Below are 14,918 nucleotides of genomic sequence, written 5' to 3' on the forward strand. Positions count from 1 at the left end.
TCTCTTTACAATCCAATAGCAACCTATTAGTTTTGCTTTAAAACGAAGAGTATTCATCATCTGTGGAAGGTATAAAATGCTAAAAACATCAGCCAATCCTGCGAGGCGCACCTGCACGGAGTATTGGCTGGTTGGCTGCTCTCTTCCTGCTCTGTGCACCAGAGAGGTATGTGTATGATGGCCGCAGTCACAGACTGGTTGGGAGGCGTGGCTTCAGGGTGAGCTCCGAGAGAAAGGGGCGTCTGTTTACTTTTGAAATCTGGCTGACTCTCACTGAGTTTTCAAAATCTCCTACCCTACCTTTAAAAGCTTTACAATGTAGCTACATTGAGCCATTTTACAGCTTAGTAAAATGTATTAGATTGTTACACATGCTGTGTCATGGAGTGGTCCTTCATCTAAAAGTATGACATATTAGCTGGAAGAAAAGCACAAACAAAATGTCATTTTTGAGTGATTTCACCCAAAAAAGCCAAAGGTATTTTTCTGACCTACCAATGATCCTTTTAAATGACACAATGGGTTAGCTACTCCGAACTGCCCAGTTTCAGGTATAAGCCATAAATATAGGCTAAATATCAGTCAGACAGTCAGATAGATCTGGAATCACATAGGAAGCTGGCCTAATCATTTGTTTCAAATAAAAAAAAGTAGTTTAGTCTCAACCTAAATAGTACACCTAAACCTATGGTATGTTTAACCATACAGTGCTGCTTAAAAGTATGTGAACCCCTTGAGCAGTTTGGTTGTTTCTGTTGTCTTACCATGATTTTCTCATTTTATCATCACCAGTTTTTATGTATGAAATCTCAGATATATGTTTTATCAGTTGCATGTACTTGTTCAGTGGAACTTGTTTAAGTAGCCCAAAAACTACATGAAATCTGGAATTAGTGTATGTGCAAAAGTATGTGAACCCCTAGCTGCATTGATTAAGTCAAACAGGTAACAGACTCCGTGAAACACATGTGATCACTTAATGAATCAAGTAGCCCAATGAAATGAGACATCATTGGGAAATGGATTGGCCTGCACTATTTAATAGAGAGAGGAAACCAACCAAGCCAACATGGTCCCATTCACATCAACAATGCAGAGAGGACAGGAGATATCCGAGGACATGAAGAAGAGGGTAGTGATAGCCCATTAGTCTGGGGAGGTATATAAGACCATCTCAACAAGATTCCAGCTCCATAGACTGTAAGACAAATAATGAAGGGCTTTCAACATGACAGCATCTCTGCCCAAAAGTGAGCGCCCATCAAAACTATCACCCAGAGCCACCAGAAAAATAATAAGTCAGGTAAAGGCTAACCCACACATCACCTCTACAGAGTTGGAGACCTCTCTGGCATCATCTGGGACCAATGTACATGCGTCTACGATCAGACGAAAATTGAACACCCATGACATTGATGGGAGGGTTGCTAAAAGGAAGTCTCTGCTCTCAAAAAACAACAAAGCTGCCTGTTTCACTTTGCCAGAGGGCACTTGGTCAAACCAGAGGCCTTCTTGGAGTCCATTCTCTGGCCAGATGAGTCCAAAATAGTAGAGTTATTTGGTCACAATCAAAACTGCCATGTTTGAAGAAAAGCCAACACTGCAAATGAAGAAAAGAACCTCCTCCCAACAGTGAAGCATGGTGGTGAAAATGTGATGGTCTGGGGCTGTTTTTCTTCTTCTGGAACTGGATGACTCCATATTATTCAAGTAACCATACATTCCCAAGTATATCAACAAATTATTGACCAAAACCTCCTGCCATCAGCCAGACAGTTGAAGCTGGAATAAACATGGATTATGAAACAAGACAATAACCCAAAGCATTCCAGCAAAACTACAAAGGAATGGGTTCAGAGAAAGAGAATTCATACTCTGGATTGGCCCAGTCAAAGTTCAGATCTTAATCCTATTGAAATGTTGTGGTGAATAATAATAATAATAATAATAATAATAATGCATTGGTCTTATATTGCGCTTTTCTGCTCTGTTGGGCAGACACTCAAAGCGCTTACATTGAGATGCATTATTCTTTCACACCACATTCACACAGTGGCAGTGGTGAGCTCAGCTCCCCAGGGGGAGACTGACGGAGACGTGGCTGCCAAGGTGCGCCTACGGCCTCTCCGACCACCGCCGATTCATTCATACGCATTCATACACCAGTGAGTGCACTGGAGGCAATGCGGGTAAAGTGCCTTGCCTGAGGACACACAACAATGACTAGGGAGGAGCTGGGGTCGGACTGCCGACCTTCCGGTTATTGGACAACCCTGCTCACCACTGAACCACTGCTGCCCTTTAGGTGAGACCTAAAGAAGATAGTACATGCCAGGTGTCCCTCCAACCTCTCTCAACTGGCTGATATCTGCAAGGAGGAGTGGGCAAAAATCCCCAAAAGCAGATGCAGGAGTCTGGTTAGAGGTTACAGAAGACGTTTGGTTGAAGTAATGGCTGCAAAAGGAGGAGCCACAAGCTACTAATACAAGGGTTCACATACTTTTGCACATACACTAATTCCAGGTTTCATGTATTTTGGCTACTTAAACAAGTACATGCAACTGATAAAACATATATCTGAGATTTCACACATAAAAAAACTGGTGATGATAAAATGAGAAAATTATGGTAAAACAACAGAAACATCCAAACTGCTCAAGGGGTTCACATACTTTCAAGCAGGACAGTATGTGCTTACACCATGTAACCACCCTGAACCTTCTAACCCTGTTGCTCAGGCCATGCATTCAGTGACTCACCGTCACTGTCAGAGTCAGAGTCTTCCAGAGGGGGAATGCGGACTAGGATCTGGCGGCAGTCTCTTTGGACCACTAGCTGTAGTTTCCCTCTGGACCTCTCTATCAGCTTCCCAGCATCATGGAGGGAGAGGTTCTCTGTCACCGTCCCATTAATCTGCAGACACACACACACAGTGGTAGCAAAAGGGGTAACTAGCTTAGAATAAATTAGTTTTCTTTGCAGAAAAATAGAAAATTAAAAAAATCTTTTCTTTCTTTCATTGTCCAATTGGAAACAGTATATTTTTTATGCAATTTTTGTTTAAGTATTTAGAAATTATTTTTATTGCAGTTATATACATTTTTTGACACACTGATTTACACACTAATAGTATAATCATTAAATAATAAATATATTGATATTTGAACTATTTACAAATGTCTTTTGGAGCTGAATCTAAAACAAGCCCATCCTTCAAGGTAGAAACTTGAAGTTTATACCTTTTTAAATAATATTAAATTGTAAAGCTTAAAGTTTAGCATAATTAAAAGCGTGATTGCTTTCAGACATTGAGAGTGCCAGTTTAGTTCATGTTTGTGTACCTTGAGAATGATGTCTCCTTCTTGCAGGTTACCATCCTTTGCAGCCAGGCCTGTGCTAGTCATCTGTTTGATGAAAATTTGACTCCCCAGACGAAGACCATACTCTACATTTCAAACACACACACAAAATGCATCAAACCATAGTTACTGTAAACAGTTGTGCTCAGATAAAATATCATTTTGCCCTCTGAAAATAACAATAAACAAAATAGTGGAGGGGCGTATTTTGAGCTCCAAAAGATTCCTTTATGCATTGAATGATACTGATCCACTGGAAAAGTAAAGCAGCTGTGGTGCGGAGGCCCTATTGTAACTGAAGGAATTATTATTACACATGCTCAAAAAAATAAAGCAAACACTAAAATAACACATCCTTGATCTCAATGAATGAAATATCCCAGGCAAATTGAAAATCTTCATTCATTACATAGAGGAATACAATGAGAACAAAATAACATAAAAATGATCAATAGAAATCAAAATTATTAAATAACGGTAAATAGTCTGTACTTATATAGCGCTTTTCTACCTACTCGGGTACTCAAAGCGCTTCACACTACTTTACATTTACCCCTTTCACACACAAACACACACACATTCACACACCAGTGAAACCACTGGGAGAAACTTAGGGTTAAGTGTCTTGCCCAAGGACACAGGGCAGGGGATCAAACCCCCGACCTTCCAGTTGGTGGACAACCACTCTACCACCTGAGTCATGGAGGTCTGGATTTGAATGAGTGTCTCTGATATGAAAGTGTAACAGTGTAACAGGTACCACATGGATCGGTAAGGTGGTACTACTGTGCAAGTAGTGCAAGATGGAACTAAACAGTGCAAATAGTCACATGCAGTGACTATACTAAAGTGTCATTGTGAAGTGACAGTGCAGAGCAGTGTATTAATTGCAGTTCAACAGTCCAACAGCAGAGGGGAAGAAGCTATTCTTGTGGCGTGAGGTTCTGGTTCGAATGGACCGTAACCTCCTGCTTGAAGGGAGTGGCTCAAAGAGTCCATGTCCAGGGTGAGAAGGGTCAGCTGTGATCTGCACGCCTCAGAGTCCTGGAGGTGTACAGGTCTTAGAGAGATGGCAGGCTGAAGCTGATCACCTTCTCGGCAGAGCGCACAACACGCTGCAGTCTGTACTTGTCCTTGGCAAGTTTCCTCAGCTGCCGCAGGAAGAACATAGACACAGCCACCTTAAAAGTTTTAAATGATTTTTTCCATGCTCTGGACGACAAGCAACACTGTGTAGCTCTGTTTATTGACCTGTCAAAGGTATTTGACATGGTAGATCACCCTCTCCTAATTAAAAACTTGTTAAATATAGGTTTCTCAAACCAAGCTGCTGCTTGGTTTGCCAACTATCTGTCAAATAGATCCCAATAGATGTGTACAAATGGCAGGTTCTGTTTCATCTTCTTTTGAGGTCACGAGGGGAGTGCCACAGGGCTCAGTTTTAGGACCTATTTTATTTTTCATTTATATTAATAATATTTGTTTTAATCTGTCAAATGCCACTTATCACTTTTATGCTGATGACACCGTCATTAACTGCTGCTCTGCTTCACTTGCACAAGCTTTTGAGTTTTTACAGTCTGCTTTTAACACTGTTCAATTACATCTGCAATCACTGAACTTGGTTTTAAATGCAGAAAAAACAAAAGTGATGGCATTTTCACCCCAGTGTAAAGTACAAGATAACATGTCCATAATAACAACACTTCAAGGGAAACAAATTGAACTGGTCAGCAGTTATAAATATCTTGGTTTTTTACTTGACTCAGAGCTGTCATTCAAACCACATATTTAAAACTTAGTCCGCAAACTGAAGGTGAAACTTGGGTTTTATTTTCGGAACAAATGTGTTTCTCTCAGAGCCCGCAGACTACTGGTATCGGCAACCTTTTTACCGCTGCTTGATTATGGTGATGTTGTATACATGACTGCGTCGTCCAAATGCCTTCAGTCCTTGAACACTGTTTATCACTGTGCCTTGAGGTTTGTGACTGGCTGTAACCCCCTCACCCATCACTGTGAAATGTATGCAAAAGCTAAGTGGCCTTCCCTGAGCACAATAATGCACACCCATTGGATGGCATTGGTCTATAAGACCCTCCTTGGTTTGGCTCCACCTTATCTGAGTACGATACTTTGCACAGAAGAGAGTGTGTGTCGCAAAAAGTGGCGCTACCTGCACGACAGATTTGCAAAGGCAAAACGCTGTGTGCATATTCGTCTCCTCGTCCATCTCCTTTAACAAAGCTGCAAAATCCATAATGTCAGCTGCTGTACCTTCCTCTGTTCGCAAACACTGGAGGTGGGCTGTGTGTGATGTTGTTCCTGTTTGGTGTCTGACGTGCGCTGCAGTGGGCGCACACACACGTCTCGCGGAGTATGGTACCTCCGTGCGGAAAAGACCTTTTTTTTTTTATCTCTTACCACCCATGGAGCGCGTTCTCCGCTCTTTGTCTCGCGGAGTATGGATCCAGCTTTACGATCCAATGGCATTTACCACCTGCTGGTTCCTCATGTTCAGAGTGAACTGGGAAAACGAGCCTTTAGCTTCTCTGCTCCTTCAGCCTGGAATACCCTCCAGACTGAGAACATTTCTGAGCTTATCTCATTTAAAGCTTTTAATTCTTTATTACGCAATAGGCAAAAAGCATACATTCATGAGTCCGTATGTTTTTAAGATGTCTTTCTACTGTTGCACTTATTTTACTACTTTCATAATTGACTTTTATCTTGATTGATTCTTTTAATTGTTGTTCTAATGTTCTTGACGTGTGCTGCTGACCACTTGGCCAGGTCACCCTTGTAAATGAGATCTGGATCTCAATGGGTTTTTTTTACCTGGTTAAATAAAGGTTAAATTGCTGCTGGGCGTTCTTGATGAGGGAGCTGATGGTGAGCTGGGTGGTCCTGGTCCTGGGTGATGGTGGTACCAAGGCAGTGGAAGGAGTCCACTGTGGAGATGGGAGTGTCTGTCAGGGTGAGGGGGAGCGATGGAGCTGGCACTTTCTGAAAGTCTAGAATCACCTCCACTGTCGTCTGGGCATTCAGCTCCAGGTTGTTGTCAGCACACCAGGACACCAGATGATCCACCTCCCTCCTGTAGGCAGATGCACCCCCTGTCTGAGATGAGTCCAATGAGGGTGGTGTCGTCAGCAAACTTAATCAGCTTGACAGACTGGTGACCGGAGGTGCAGCATTTGGTGTACAGGGAGAAGAGCAGAGGGAAAAGCATACAGCCCTGCGGGGTACCGATGTGGAAGACCTTCTTTCCCAGCCTCACATGCTGTTTCCTGTCTGTCAGGAAGTCAGTGATCCACTGGCAGATGGAGTCAGGCACGTGCAGCAGGGACAGCTTGTCTTGGAGAAGAGCTGGGTGGATTGTGTTGAAGGCAGAGCTGAAGTCCACAAACAGGATCCTAGCATAGGTTCCCGGGGAGTCCAGATTCTGCAGGATGTAGTGAAGTGCCAGGTTGACAGCATCATCGACAGATCTGTTGGCTCTGTAGGTGAACTGCAAGGGGTCCAGAAGGGGGGCTGTGATGGTCTTGAGGTGAGAAAGTACCAGGTGCTCAAAAGACTTCATGACTACATACGTCGGTGCCACAGGTCTGTAGTCATTAAGACCAGTGATCCTTGGCTTCTTGGGAACTGCAACTATGGTGGAGGATTTGAAGCAGGTTGGCATGTGGCATGACTCCAGAGAGGTGTTATAAATGTCTGTGAACCCTGGAGCACAGTGAGTGAGGAGGGGGACACACCATCTGGTCCAGGAGCCTTGCGGGGGTTCAGTCTTCTGAACAGCCTGTTAACATCCTCCTCCACGATTGAGAGGGCTGTAGCTGGGGGAGGAGGAGGGGTGCAAGGAGGATTTTGATGAGGTGTCCTTGATGTGGATGTCCGTGTTGATAGGGTGTGGAGAGGTGTCAGGGCTGGATGATTAGGGGTGGAACGGTTCAGGCCAAACTCTCCGACTACGCTAGGCTAAGCTAGTGGTACTGATGTCCCTGTTTTTATTTTTGCCATTGAAATGTGCTATTCACATGTCGTTCTGTAAGCATTGACAGGATCAGCGGCAGCTTTGCGCACGATTGGACGCAGAGTGGGTGGGTCTCTCTGCTCTGCCTGCAGCTGAACCTGCACGAAGCTACAATGACTGACCAGCTGTGAGTGTTTTAAGGCGGGGGAGGAGCTCACGGTCGCTGCTTGTCGAGGAAAGTAGTCTGACTGCAGAATGATACGTGCTTTCACGTCAGTCTCCAAAAGTCACCAGAGAGAGTCACTAGTTACTTTTGAAAAGTGAGAGATGGCAAGTTGGCAACACTCCTTTCTATGCTGTGGTAAAAATACCTCCCTGTATTAATTGATGCGCATGTCCTGACCAAACAGAACACGGGCCCCGAACCGAAACACGTGTACCAAACGGTTCTGATTTTTTTCCTGAACCGCCCCACCCCTATGGCTGATCGTCCATCAAAGCGGGAGTAGAACTGATTCAGACTGTTGGCTAATTGCAGGTCGACAGCTGAGTGGGGGGCTTTGAGCTTGTAATTGGTGATCTGCCTCAGTCCTTTCCACACAGAGGCAGAGTCGTTAGCAGAGAGAACTGCTGCTGGATTTTCTCAGAGTACAGTGATTTAGCACTTCTCACCTCCCTGCTAAACCTCTACTTTTCTGTCCTTTCTGCTGTTGTGAAAGGGTTCATGGACAGAATCCTGCCATCATCCACTTTATATGTTCTTTGTGGTTCTCCAGGTCTTTTGCTGAGCTTGTCAGTTCATTCCTTCCGAATGCTCCAGACTCTTGTAAAATGTGCTATATAAATAAAATTGAATTGAGTTGAATTATTGGTCACTCTCAGTGTTTTTGTCTTTCTGTTTATTCTGTTGTGTTTATTTTATTTTTTAATGAAAAAACTATATATTTGCATAGATAGTGTGAAAATGGTTTTAATTCCTGAATGGTTAATGCCACACGTATGAATAATGAAATAAAGCACAATGCACACAATGACCCCAACCTCCCCCGGAATTTCCTGTTCTGTTCACAATATTTTGACAGAATTTCTAGACCCAGGAAGGGGCCAGATAAGGATCAGCACCTCTAAGTCTGATGCTATGGTTCTCAACCAGAAAAGGATGGTTTGTCCTGGGAGGAGAGTTCTTGCCCTAAATTGGAAGAGTTTTTGTATCTCTGGGTCTCATTCACATGTGAGGGGAAAATAGAGCGGGAGATTGACAGGCGGATTGGTGCAGCTTCTGCACTAATGGGGTCGCTGTACCGGTCTGTCGTGGTGAAAAGAAGGAGCTGAGCTGACCGGCAAAGCTCTCAATTCACCGGTCAATCTATATTCCTACTCTCACCTTTGGTCATGAGCTCTGGGTAGTGACCGAAAGAATGAGATTGCGAATACAAGCGGCCGAAATGAGTTTCGTTCGAAGGGTGGTTGGGTGCTCCCTGAAAGGTGAAGAACTTGGAGTAGAGCCGCTACTTCTCCATATCAAGAGGAGCCAGCTGAGGTGGGTTGGGCATCTGTTTTGGATGCCCCCTCAACGCCTCCCTGGAGAGGTTTTCCAGGCATGTCCCACCAGGAGGTCTCCGGCTATGTATCTCGGCTGGCCTGGGGACACCTCAGGATTCCCTTGGAAGAGCTAGAAGAAGTGTCCAGTGTGAGGGAAGACTGGATGTCCCTGCTTAAACTGCTGCCCCCGCAACCCAGCCCCGGATAAGCAGTTTTAAAATTGGATGGATGGATAAAGCAGTTAGTCTTTACTTTTTACATACTACAGTGTTTCATATCACAATGTGGTGGTGCATAGAGGCCAAATGCCAAAAAACATATTACTGTTCCTATATTGATAAACCTGACTATAATTTAAAACAGTTTGGTAATGAATTTTGTATCATTGCTTGTACAACCTTCAGTGGGTCTGTTCTTCATCAGCAGGACATTCAATGGTTTCTCCAGTGGCTCCAGCATGGGGTTGTCATTAAACTGGTTACTGGTCCGGAACCGCCCTCCTTTTCTTCCAATTCCTTCTTCTTCATCATACCTGTCCTCCATGTGGTAGCTGTGCTCAGGGTTACATTCCGGACTCTCACGCTTTGCAATGTCTCGTACTCCGCTTCTGTCCCTCCTGGATCTGCCAGGGCCAGGTGATGTCCTGTCCTGGCTGTTTTCATGGCTTCTCCCTCTCTGGGTGTAGTCCCATCCTGTCCTGTGCTGTGGGTTCAGGTAACCTTTGCCGGCAGAGGTGTGGTCCCAGCTTTCCTCATGGTACCCGCTGATGTCATCAGCGTCATAGTAATGGGTGGAAGGGGTGTATTCCCGCAGCTTCACGTCTGTGGATGGGGGCTGCTTCAGGTCTTTTTTACGTGGCCTTTTCACTGTCTGACAGAAAAAGAACAAATGACAAGAAAGCATTTCATTGAAAAACAAAAAGGTCCCTAGCTCACTGGTAGTCAATCAAATATGTAAGATCAATTTATTATATATTTTATTTACAACTACTACTACACACAGACAGGGTAATTATAAAAATATTTACAAAGTTCACAAGATCCAGCAATGTTACTGAATTAATATAATGTCCTTCATGTGAAGCTCTTCTTACGACATTTCAGGAGAGTTACATAGCACATTCTGTGGCACTGTCAGCATTGAGCAATACCATCCATTAATTTTTTGTTAATGGGTAAGATAAATTATTAGTCCTGCACATTCACAGTAAGAAGTTCTTTTTGTTGCAAAAACATTTTGTAGTTATTTTCTGCCAGTGTGCATTACTTTTCATGACTTTGCATAAATTTGCAGATACTGCAGGGTTAAGAAGTAATACACACAGTTTTATACTCACTACTTTGGCCACTTTTCCACATTTACGGAGGGACTGCACAGCAAAGGAATGAGGCACATTGTCCATGGGAACAGAATTAACCTGAATGACATGATCATTCTCACTAGACAAAAAAGGACACAAATAATATGATGATGATAAAAACAAAAAAAAAATAAAACTTCACTAAAATGTTTCCAGCTCTATGATCATAATTTCACTAAATTTGTTGACAATCACTTATTGTATATACATTTTGTGATGGCTTAGGACACAGACTTACATGAGCAATCCTTCTGCTGGTCCTCCCCGCAGCACATCTGATACAAAGATAGATGTCTCACCGCTTTCCACATTGGGGTTATCACAACCACCAGATACAGCAATGCCAAAACCCATCTTAGAATTCTACAGAAAAAAAGTAAATACAGTACCTTCAAACAGGTGGTGAAGACTGAGAGCAGCAGACACAAACAGACTCAATAAACTCATCAGGAGGGCCAGTGATGTTGTGGGAGTGGAGCTGGACTGTATTCGGATATATGCAGATAGTTTTTTTTCTGAGTCTGAACAACGCAAATCTGAATATATCCTGATTGATTTCAATCCATCCTGGATTTAACCGGATTGGCTTACATCTGGCTCAGCTCTGAATGCAAATGAGGCTTGCGAATCCCGCTAGCAATGTCATACTTCCAGGTTCACAGTGACAGTGTCCGGGTCGAGTACATAAGTCACATGTAAACATCAAACTAAGACAGCTTTATGACACAGGAAAAAAAAAACGCACAACACTTGCCCACACTCTGTCCTACCGCGACCTGAACGGACTATGAATTTTGGCGGTTTGGAGGACAACAAAGAAGCCAGGTTAAGCTAGATTTAGTGCAGACACGTGTGTGATAGCCAGATTTGAAAAAAAGTCTGAACGTATCCAGCTTAAAAGCTATCCGGATCCAATACTACTTTAGCTGGACTGACTTTCCCCAGTGTGAACGGGGCCTAAGCTGCAGGGTACTTTCAATGCTAGACTAATTCCTTCAAAATGCACCACTGGACTTCCGGTATGACCATGAGGGTATAGGTCGCAAGAAAGTAGAGCTCCCTGCATAACTTTTCAACTTAGCCTCTAAAGACATTACAAAGGCAATTTAGTTAACTTGTGTTGACGGAACTGCTTTTAAATCGAAAATATTGAAGGTACTGACCGAAGGTATGAGCAAACACAGATCTACAGCGGCTATGCCCAAAACTGTTGCTGGGAAACTAGCCGCCATGGCTAGCAATGCTTCTGGTGTCAATACAAACTCTGATGGAGTTTCCATGGGTCAACTAATCGCCGAGCTGGGAAAGCAACGAACTTCACTGACAGAGAACATATCCACTCTAATCCAAAGGTCAATGGTCCCTCTTCAAGCATCAGTGAACGCATTAACAGAGGTGGTAACCAGCTTCCAGACAAGTCCTACGGAGGCTTTAGCTGGGGACAACTTTGCTGCGCTGAACACAGCGGAAAAGAAGATAAAGCGCCTTGAAAAACAAAACACGGCTCTGTTTGACCGCCTGGAAGACTTGGAAAACCGCTCTAGACAGGCTAATCTTAGGATAATTAACATCCCAGAAGATAGCGAGAAAGGCCAGTCTACAGTGAAGTTTGTCTCCGCTATGCTAAAGGAGTTGATGTCGGACGTCTTTGACAAACCACCTAAGTTGCTCTCTCTCTCTCTCTCACATTGCTCTCTCGGCTATAAGCCTGCAAAAGGACAACCACCTCGGCCTTTTGTGGTTTGTTTTCACAAGTTCCAGGAAAAGGAACTGGCATTAAGATGGGCCCGAACACATGATGTGATCTTTAATGGAACTAAGTTGCGGATCTACCCGGATATGACCGCAGCCCTGGCAAAAACGCACTGTGTTTAAGGATGTCAAACAACTCCCGTACCAGAAAAATGTGCGTTTCATGTTAATGCACCCAGCACGTCTTCGAGTAGAATATGACAAGCAGACGTTCGTCTTTTCTTCACCCGAAGAAGCCCAGGAGTTTTATGATCACCGAGTTGCTACACACCAACCTGCTCTGGAAAGACATGGAGACCAGAATAACTAGGATGAGGCTGTGCCTTGCGATAAACACTTTGAGTATGCTGGACTGGTTTGGGAGTTTGTGAGTTGCACCGTCTGAAATGCGTGTGGGCTACGTGAGGCGGTTGTATTTAAGTTATTTTATTGTGTGTATATGGATGTAGCATGTACATTTCCTCTTTATTGCCCCAGACTAGCCTGCTGCATGCATGTTGTTGCATATGCAGTTCAATATGTCATATTAGTTATGCCATGGAATGAGTAAATTAGTTTCTTTTTCCTAGGGGCAGAGAGCAAAGTGGGGGATTGATATGGAAATAGACTACTGGAAGTTCTTGTACAGTAGAGCTGTGGTAGAGCTCAGTGTTCTGAGGGCGACCTAAGCAAAGTGTTGTTGATGTTCTGTATGGTGGATATGGGGATGATGCTTTTTCCTCCCCCCGGGTTTTTTTTTTTTTTTAATGGCCACAAAATACTATTGCAAACGTTACTGCTTACAAACAGTCCATTACATTACAACCACTAGATTAACATAGAGAGTAAAAATATGGCAAGGGATTCTGCTGTACGTTTTATTAGTTGGAACATCAGAGGAATGAATGGCCCTGTAAAGAGAGCTAGAATATTTACTCATTTGAAGAGGCGGCGTTCTGAAATTGTGAAACGCATTCACCACTTCAGAAATTGTTTCAGATCCCCAGGGGCGCTACATTATTGTATCAGGTCTCCTTTTCCATACCCCTGCTGTATTAGTTAATGTGTATGCCCCCAATAGGGATGACCCAGACTTTTTCCAAAAAATTTTGACACTGTTACCAGACCTAAACATGCACCACTTAATATTTGGAGGAGATATGAACTGTGTAATAGATACAACCCTAGATCGTTCCAATTCTAAAATTATACAAACTTCAAGGATATCTAGAGCACTTTCCAGTGTAATGAACCATATAGGTAGTGTTGAGCCATGGAGATTTTTGAATCCAAGTAAAAAAGAATTTTCCTGTTTTTCTCATGTACACCAATTCCAGAATTGATTACTTTTTCATTGACAAGCGTCTCCTTCCAGCTGTAAAATCTATAGAATATTCTGCAATAGTAGAGTCTGACAATGCACCCCTTACTCTTGACATTAACATCACATTCAAGTATTCTACCAAACCAAATTGGAGATTAGACCCAGCGCTACTTTTAGATGTAACCTTTTGTCAATATATATCAAAAGCAATAGATGATTTTCTTTTAACTAATCAGACAGATTCTGTCTCCCTGTCTACACTGTGGGAAACCTTGAAGGATGTTCTCAGAGGATATATAATATCATTTGTAACATCACGAAATAAACTACAGAAACAAACATGGGAAATGTTAATTAACTGATCAGCAGTATGCAAATACCCCAACTCCTGAATTATACAAACAAAAATTGAATTTAAAGGCGCAATATGAGTTATCTACAGAAAACGTAGAGCAAAACCTGCTGCAATCGCGTGCATTCTTTTACGAAAATGGGGAGAAGGTGGGTCACCATCTCGCCCACCAGCTGAAGAGCAGGTCCGCATCCAGGTTAATCCCATCTATTAGAACAACTAATCAGGAACTGACAATAGATCCACAAGAAATTAACAATGTATTTACAAACTTTTATTTAAAGCTATATACATCAGAGTTCCCCCAAGATACTTCTCAAATGACAGACAGAATCTAGATATCCCGTCCTTGACACAAGATGGTCGTGAGGGTTTGGAAACCTTGATATACAGGAAATAGAGAAGGCAATTACAGACATGGAGAGTAGGAAAACCCCTGGGCCTGATGAGTATCCTGTAGAATTTTCTAAAACGTTTGCTTCACAATTGACACCTTTGATTCTAAATATGTTTAATAATTCTTTTGAACAGTCATGCCTGCCACAATGTCTCACTGAAGCCCTCATTACAGTGTTAATAAAGCCAGGCAAAGATGCAGAGCATTGTGCCTCTTATAGGCCTATATCATTGCTGAATGTAGATGTAAAGATACTTTCCAAAGTTTTGGCTACTAGAATAATAATAGTAATATCTGATATAATTTGTGAGGACCAAACAGGCTTCGTCAAAGGCCGCTACTCATTCACTCATTCACTCATTCACTCGTCAAAGGCCGCTCGGAGGCTTTTAAATGTGGTGCACTCTCCGGCATCCGGGGACATGCCAGAGGTGGTGGTGTCCCTGGACGCGGAGAAAGCATTTGATAAGAGTTGAATGGGGATATTTATTCTCTGTCTTACATAAGTTTGGGTTCGGTCCAAAATGTATTTCATGGATTCACCTACTGTATTCTTCCCCAAAAGCTGCGGTAGTTACAAATAAGCTACGCTCAGAATATTTCTCTTTATTTAGAGGAACGCGTCAAGGTTGTCCCCTTAGTCCATTGCTATTTACTGTATAATAGCAATAGAACCCCTGGCAATAAAGCTTAGAACCACACAATCCATACATGGGATGGGAAGAGAATTTGAAGTTTCTTTATATGCTGACGACCTTTTAATTTACATTACAGACCCCTTGATATGCACTCCTGTAATTTTGAATATTTTAAATAACTTTAGTAGCTTTTCTGGGTATAAAATCAATTACTCCAAGAGTACTTGCTTTCCAATAAA

At 42.9% G+C, this 14,918-nt stretch overlaps 1 protein-coding gene across 1 annotated transcript in view; it reads right to left on the reverse strand.

The window, feature by feature from the left end:
- Positions 1-183: 183 nt before the first annotated feature.
- The window catches only part of LOC114441371 (tight junction protein ZO-2-like), a 36,408-nt gene continuing 21,673 nt past the window's right edge, over positions 184-14,918 (reverse strand). The window contains exons 3-8 of the mRNA XM_028414265.1: positions 10,476-10,600; positions 10,214-10,316; positions 9,276-9,747; positions 3,342-3,445; positions 2,760-2,913; positions 184-418 (exon numbers count right to left, since the gene is read on the reverse strand). Of these exons, the coding sequence (XP_028270066.1) occupies positions 399-418; positions 2,760-2,913; positions 3,342-3,445; positions 9,276-9,747; positions 10,214-10,316; positions 10,476-10,600 (978 nt within the window). The 3' untranslated portion in view covers positions 184-398. The remainder of the gene's footprint in view (positions 419-2,759; positions 2,914-3,341; positions 3,446-9,275; positions 9,748-10,213; positions 10,317-10,475; positions 10,601-14,918) is intronic.

Source organism: Parambassis ranga, chromosome 9, assembly GCF_900634625.1.
Source record: "Parambassis ranga chromosome 9, fParRan2.1, whole genome shotgun sequence".
Lineage (NCBI taxonomy): Eukaryota > Metazoa > Chordata > Actinopteri > Ambassidae > Parambassis > Parambassis ranga.